General features: G+C 46.4%; 1 protein-coding gene across 1 annotated transcript in view; it reads right to left on the reverse strand.

The window, feature by feature from the left end:
- Nucleotides 1-7,911, reverse strand: part of ABAT (4-aminobutyrate aminotransferase) — a 36,697-nt gene that overhangs the window by 10,774 nt on the left and 18,012 nt on the right. The window contains exons 6-8 of the mRNA XM_025048390.1: nt 1,867-1,947; nt 1,069-1,161; nt 33-95 (exon numbers count right to left, since the gene is read on the reverse strand). Coding sequence (XP_024904158.1) covers nt 33-95; nt 1,069-1,161; nt 1,867-1,947 — 237 coding nt within the window. The remainder of the gene's footprint in view (nt 1-32; nt 96-1,068; nt 1,162-1,866; nt 1,948-7,911) is intronic.

The raw sequence follows: 7,911 nt of genomic DNA on the forward strand, positions 1-7,911 counted from the left end.
AGCCTGAGCGGGCTTTTGGCAGCTCCACTTACCTGGTTGACCATGCATGTCTCCAGTTCCTCTTTGGAGAAACCTGTTTGACCCCTTTCCTTGCTCTGACGAAACAAAACAGAACAAAATCTCAGAGACGTTCTGGGGTCTGAGGGGCTTCTACTTCCACTCAAACCCACAGTTAGCCCGGACCACTGGAGAATGCTCACTCAAGAGCTGATCTCAGGTGTTGATTGAGGAACAGAGTGAAGAAATAAAATGGAGTCGCTGTGGTCAAGCTGCTAAGTTGTCAACTCCAAGTGGGCTGAGGCTTGAGGAAATGGTTATTCTTGTTATAACTGAGTCTGGGAACTTAAACTTTTGAACTTCCCAGTCCCCTGTCAATGCCTAGACGTACATCAGTGCGGCTGCTGTGTGTCAGAGCCTGGATACACATCAAACCTCCAGAATGACCTCAAGAAGAACAGGTTCCCTTGTCTAGACCACTGGACACCTGACAGTTACCTTCTTGGACCAATCCAGGAGCTAAGAATGCAGACCCTTCTGAAGAATGTACTTATTACCATGAAAGTCCCAAACTTTTCTTTCTCCTTCAGACACTCTGGGTATTGCCTAGTAGTGTTTCTGGATTGTCAACCTTAAGACCCTTGAACAAATCTTTGTTATTTTATTTCTGGTCAAAGCCTCCTCACTCTCTCTGAGTACGTGCGACATGATCATTACACTTATGTACTAAAGCATGAGATTGTTAATTGTGCTTGTAACGAAATAAATAGAATACACAGGGTACATTACTCTCCTGTTAGCAACCACTGAGATCTGCTGAGATGGTATGTGTTAGTCCAGGTAAAATAGTGTAATTATATGGAGGAAGTTTGGTGCCAAAGCCTCGGCTCTCTGCACCGTACCCCACTAGGATGTTTGGAAAGCCCCATCCAGGCAGTGGCCCTCTCTGGGTTTTGAGCATGGTCACTGATGTCCAATACTCTGGCCAGCTGGGATGAACAGTCACACAAGGGGTGAGTCTGTGGCTGGGTGCTGGGGAGCCTGTGTGTGTGTTCATGCCCCAAATCTCACCCGGTACCACATGAAGATGGTCTTGAAGGCGTTTTCATTGGAGCAGGAGCCGCAGGCCATGGTGATGAGCTGGGACATTCCTTTGGGAGCCACCTGCAGGGAGAGGAACAGCTGTGGGCTCAGTTTCATCTCGAGTCTGCCTCCCTCAGCTGGTATGGTGCCTCTGTGGGCTGCAAGCTGGCCTTGGGAGCTGTGGGAGGCAGAGGGAGACTGGGAGGGAACCAGGGATGTCCCAGAAGCAGTCGGCCTGGGAGAGTGGACTCGGGCTCGTCCAGGGGTGGCGGAGGAGCCCAGAAGCCCCGAGGCTGGAGGGAGGACAGGAAAAAAGGGCAAAGGAAAGCCCAGTCTGTCCCTCCTGATGCAACTGCCACCCCTTGAGACATCCACATTTTGCAGGTGGGAAGTTGAGGTTCTGAATGATTTTAATCATTGTAACAACTGAAATGGAAACGTTGGGGCGGGTTGAATAACATATGCAAGCCTCCTGTCATGGGACAAATACTAATTTCTCCTGAGTTCCCTTTTTCCTGCACACAAGGAACCCCTTCCTTTCTTCAAAAGGACAAGTAAAAACACTGTTCGTGAAAGAAACGGCACAAAGAGTAAGAGTGAAGTAGGAACACCCCATTCTTTATCGTTATGGATCTCAGCCTTGTTCTTCCCCAGCTGGTGCCGCCTGCAAGAGATGAGAACAGCCTTTCCTGCAGGGGCGGCAGGGCGGGGGCGGGAAGGCAGGAAGACAGGAAGGCAGAGGTGGGTCCTAGCAGCACAGTGGGGGGTTTGTTCCCACGGACTCACCGAGATCAGGGACTCCCGCAGCTTCTCTACAAAGTTCTCTGGAGGCAGGATACCCAGGGCAGGTCTGTTGATGAATGTGCTCTGCAAGAAAGGCCAGGAGGCAAACAGTGACTTCGCGGGCTGACCCAGCTCCCCGCCCACCAAGCCCGCAGTTCACAGGGGGATGAGGTTCAACAGGCTGATGGTGCTCGGTTGGTGCTGGAATGACAGGTTTCTCAGCACTTTTAGAGACATCCACTAGGATCGCTCTGGGTTTGCAGGAGAAGTGGCAACGTCTTGGTTGTGACATGGTTCTATAGTATAGACGAGATGCTACCGCTGGGAAAAACTGGGCGAAGGGTACACAGGATCTCTTTGGACTATTTTTTGCAACTTCCTGTGAATCTATCATTTAAAGAAACCCCATCCGTATGCTTAAAAAAAAATAAAAATAAAAATAACAAGCACTGACGAGGATGTGGAGCATCTAGAACTCTGATTCACAGCTAGTGGGAAGGTAACAGGGGGCAGCCACTTTGAAAGGAAGCGTGGCAGTTTCTCTTCATGTTAAACACACACGCATCCTACGACCCAGTGATCCCATTCCTCGGTATTTATCCAAGTGAAACAAAGACGTGAATGGATGCGAATGTTTATAGTGGCTTTTATTTTTATTTGCCCAAATCTGAAAACAACCCAAATGTCCCCCCACGGGGGAGAGGATAAATAATCTGATAAATACATGCACACCATGGAATACTACTCAGCAATAAAAAGGAACAATTTATTGACACACGTAAGGGTAAGAAAAACAAGGGGAAAAAAATCTCAAAGTCATGGTACTGAGTGAAAGAGGAAATATCAAAGGGTTACACACAGTATGGTTCCATTTATACGGCAAAACTACAGTGACAGAAAACAGGTCACGGTTGCCAGGGGCTGGGCTCGGGACAATGTTTGAGGTGATGAATTGTACCATGTCTGGATTTTAAAAATGTGGTAAGAAAAACATAACATAAAATTTACCATCTTAACTAGTTCTAAGTGTACAGTTCAGTAGTTTTGAGAATATTCACACAGTTATGTAACCATCACCACCGTCCATCATCTCCAGAACTGTTTTTATCTTGCAAAACTGAAACTCTGTATCCATAAGACACTAACTCCCCATTCCTTCTCTCCCAGCCCCTGGCAACCATTATGCTATTTTCTGTCTCTGAATTTGACGACTCAAGGAACCTCATATAAGTGGAATCATATTCATATGTCCTTTTGTGTCTGGCTTATTTCATTTACCACAACGTCCTCCAGGTTCATCCATGTTGTAGCATGTGACAGAAGTTCCTTCCTTTTTAAGGCTGCATAATATTCCAAACTGATGGCTATATCAGTTTGTTTATCCATTCATTCATCAATGGACTACTGGGCAGCTTCAGAGTTTGGCTCTTCTGAATAGTGCTGCTATGAATATGTGCAAATGTGTCTGGATTTTGAAATGACTATGTGATTGTATTTGGCAAAATTCACACAATGATACACTACAAAGAATGGATTTTACTGCATGTAAGTTATACTTTAATTTAAAAAAAAATGGGAAAAAGGGCATTAAGAGGCAGTAGCAGCTCTAGAATTTCTGAGTGAACAGGGCTTAGGAGAGCAATGTGATGAGGAGCTGGCTAGATAAACAGGATGAGCTGAGTATGAGAAAAGCGAAGTTAGAAAAATTACTTGACTCTCTCTGTTGATTCCCCCGCTAATTTCGATAGACATGGGTCCAGAGAAATATTTCCCTCTGCAAGGAAATCAATAGTGCAAGCCTGATGCTAAATAGACACTCGCTTCCGACACTCAGGAAATGAGGGGGCATGGTGGTTGCTAAGAACTTGCTTGTCCACAAGTCAGTCAGCCCTGCCCTGTGACTACAGACGCAGGCAGAGGGAGCCAGTATCTCCAAGTTTCAAAAGAAAAGAGAAATGCAGATTTTAATGAGAAATCCCCCTGCTTTAAAATGCTGGCCAAAATTATTTTAAAACAGTCTCAGGTGGAGGGACAGTCACACGCTCATGTAGCTGCATTCTTGAACAAAACCAGCCCCATGCCTTGCCGGTTTCAAAACACAGGCATGGATGCTAGTTGCCCACATGACAGGATTAGAGACACATGAACAGGGCCAATGATCCCAGATCTCCCCACTGGCTTGGCCTCAGATACTTTCCTTAAAGATAACATTCCAATTCCGAAAGGACGCGGACCACAGTAGAAATATCTGGAAGGACACGGACCACAGTAGAAGTTTCAACCGTGGTAGTGGTTTCAACCCTTAATACTCTAATCTGGCAATCTCACTTCTAGACGTCCTCCAAAGAAACTGTTTCAAATGTGAACAAAGGCTATGCATTTAATTATTCATGTAGCCATATTTATAACAACAAAAAGAAGAAACGCTCTAAATGCCAACATCGGGTTAGGTAAACGTCAGCACTTTAACTCAAGGCGATGTTGACGTTACGTGGCTCGCAAAAAGAAGGTTACAATTTCACATCAGGGTTCGCTCGTGGCGTGATACATCTTATGGGTTGTGACAACTATATAGTGACATGTGTCCACCATCAGAGAAAATGCAGATGGAAATGCAGATGGAAAAAGAGCACAGCTGTCCCGTCCCTTGAGGTCCAGCCCGTCCCTCTGGATGGATTGGGAAGTGTCTGGGAGGGATCTGCACAGTGGATAAACAGTGTGATCGCCAGGGATTGGGCTTGCGTTATTAAAAGGGATTGTACTAGACGCAATGTGACATTCTGGATTGGATCCTGAAACAATAACAAAAAAATGAACATGAGTGGGACTACTGGGGAAATCTGAATGAAGTCTGAAAGATGTAATGCAGCACGTTACTTTCTTAGTTTCGACAAGGGTACCATGTGTCGACATTGGGATGAACTGGGTGAAAGGTAGATGGGAACTGTGTTTACAACTTGTATGTAAATCTAAGATTAGTCGAAAATAAAAACATTTAATTAAAAAAAAAGGGGAGGATTGGCCGAGTCTGGGATTCGGGTACGTCTCTCTCAGACACGATCGACGGATTTAACTCAATGCAAACCCGAATAGTGGCCTCATTGCATAGGCGGGCCCCAGAACTCAGCCTGCTAGTGGCTTGAGAACTTGGCTCTGACTGCTGGACATGGTGGCAGGTTCACACTGGATAAGTAGTGGGGGTGATGCTAGCCTTCCTTGCCGCGTCCTCTTTCTACCCTACTGCGTGACAAGGTCCGGAGATGGGGACAGAGGCTTCAAGGAATGCATCGTCAAGAACGAGGACGTGGCATGTGTTTAGGGATAATTGGTTTCTTAGAAACGATCCTATTAATAGGGGGAATTTGGGCAGCACAAATTCTAGTAAGTGTAGACGCTATACAAATGGATTTCCTCAAAATTGGCTCTGAGGAAAACATAGTAAATTCCCTGAGTATGGAATCAGCTCTAGTCACCCTGACGTGTCCAGAATGCGTAAACCCTTTATTTGAACAATTATTAAGGGAAATTCCTTTTGATGCGCCTCTTAAAGATGTTATGAATGAATTATAACAAGCTGAATGACTGGAACCAGTTTATACTCCTGTTCCCACGCAGTTAGTAGAAAAATTAGTAAAGGATAAGAAATTTACTCATAAGCCTGTGCCTACTATGGAAGGGCCTCCTTTTGGGGCCTAGTGGATAAATAGAAAACTCTGGTATCCCCCTGAGGGGGCTAATAGTATGAAAAGATTACCTGATCTTCCTTTGCCTTATACAGGAGCTTATAATAAAGATAGTATACATATAGTGAATAAAGATGGAATTCATGTGCCTTATAGTAGTTTAAGTTTTATAGAAAGGCTGGCTAGGTCAGGACCTCCTTGGTGCTTAAAAAACAAAGGAATAGAAACTTAGCTTATGAAAGCAGCTTTGTAAAACTGATTTTTATAAATATTTTCCTCATTACTGCACCAAGGAAACTTTTGAACAGCTATGAGAAAGGTTCAGCTCGAACGTTAGATATAGCATAAATCAAATAGCATTTAAAAGATTTCTTCAGGCAGAAAGAAGAACAATGTCTGCCCACAAGCCAATGCTTGCTGTTATGAATACATCTATCTATCACCTTTACTTAAATCAAACTGTATCTTACGTAATAGATACAAGAATTAAAAGTTTAGATGGTTTCATCAGGTAGTTCTGTTCTAATGATTGAGAGAAAAATGTACTAGTTAATCATGAATATTAATAATAATATACTCTATAAGATTTTTCTGCTTCGCCTAACCACAGAAATTTAACCCCCTGCTACCTTAACCACAACGTATAATCAAATGCCAAAATAGAAAGTATAAAAGTTGTACTCAAATCACAACAAAACGGAACAGTGTCACACCGCCTCTGAGTTGTGTAGTCGACTGTCTCCCACGCCGACGCCTTGCCCACCTTCGGGGCCCCCTGGATCCTGTCGTGGCTGGACCGCGGCACTTCCTCACTGCAGAGTCGAGGCAAATGAGGGCCAACCAGAGAAATCAAGCAACTGGCCTCAATCACACAGATGGGAAAGGACGGAACCAAGACCCAAACCCGGGTTTGCTGACTTCAGATTCCATTCCCTGACAGACACTGAAGGCAGCCTGTGCCTGATACTATTAATGATGGACACGAGTTCGCTCAGTGCAAGCTAGAGACCTTGGGTGGCCAGCAGGGGCACCAGGGGGCGTTTCCTCTTGACTCCCATCTGAGTGGGGCTCCTAAGAAGTCAAGCCCATCATGAGATTAGCGTAGAGGGGAACTGCCATCACTAGCAGCAGGGCGAGCGGCTCACACTGGGGATGGCTGGGCTGGCTGGCAGCTTGACTGCCTATCTGGGCCCAGGGAAGATGTGTGGGTGATGTTCCTGTTCGACAAAGCGTGACATTAGGAACAGACGATATCTAGGACATTGGGTAGCGGAATTAAATGAGGACAGGTTTCGTGAATCCTTGCTGTCAGACTCAGCAGCCCTAAAGTGCAGCGTGGAGAGAATGGGCTTTGGTTTAAGCGGCTGTCAAACCTGGAGTAAGTGACTTAACCTCTCTGGACTTCAGGGTCTTCATCTGCCAAAATAGAGACCCCTACCTGGGTGCTCATAAGAAGCCAACGAGACGACGCAGCACACAGATGAGGCAGGTGCTCAGTCTTGGACAGTCAGGCAGGTGGACAGGCCTGGAGGTCACGGGGATGGCATGTGTCTTACCTGACCAGGAGGCTGCCCTACGCCAGTCCCAGGTGCCCGGATGTCAGATTGCTCTCATCTTTCATTGCAATGTGACTGTGCGATGCCCAATACTCATTGTATAACTCGCGGGCATTCAATGAGGTGGCCCTGGTGACATTGTAACTGGAGCCCAGATATTGGATGCAGAAGAAACGGCTTCGTTTTTTGCAGCCGTGTGAAGTAATTGTGTGGGAGTTTCAGGGTGATGTTTTTGGGCTATAAAAGGGTTGATCAGTCCCTTCTCAGGACTTTGGTGACTTGGCAGAAACCTGCCCAGGACAGGTAAAACACCATAACCATCAGCGCAGCGCACCTCCAGCTGAGTTTGGAACACCTGCTCCCTGCCCCCGCCATGTCAGTTGACGGTCCCCCGGCCTGGTGCCCCGGATGTACCCGCTGAGTGGAGAGTAGTCAGCTGCTACCTCTCTGAGACTGTGCCAGTCTCCCTGCCCCAAACCCAGTCCTCTGCAGAATGTCAGCACAGACTGACCAGTCTGTGACCCAGTCTGTTATCTGAACTGATCTAGACCGTTCTACATTGTAATCTCGACTGTTACCATCTGATCCCAGCACCGTCAACAGCGCCCAGCACAGTAAGTGCTCGATCAATAATTAGTAAATAAACAAATGTCAAGAAACAAGGCTGAAAAGCAGGAGGCAGATCTCAAACGGCTTTGCCCTTGAAGTGGAGGAGTTCGGGGTGCATCCTGAAGCAGTGGGTACCGGGGGAGAGGGTTCCCCGCACAGCGCGATTTGGAGAAGATGAGAATGGGGGAGCGGGGCGGGGG

This window comes from Pteropus alecto, unplaced genomic scaffold, assembly GCF_000325575.1.
Source record: "Pteropus alecto unplaced genomic scaffold, ASM32557v1 scaffold44, whole genome shotgun sequence".
In the NCBI taxonomy this organism is placed as follows: Eukaryota; Metazoa; Chordata; class Mammalia; order Chiroptera; family Pteropodidae; genus Pteropus; species Pteropus alecto.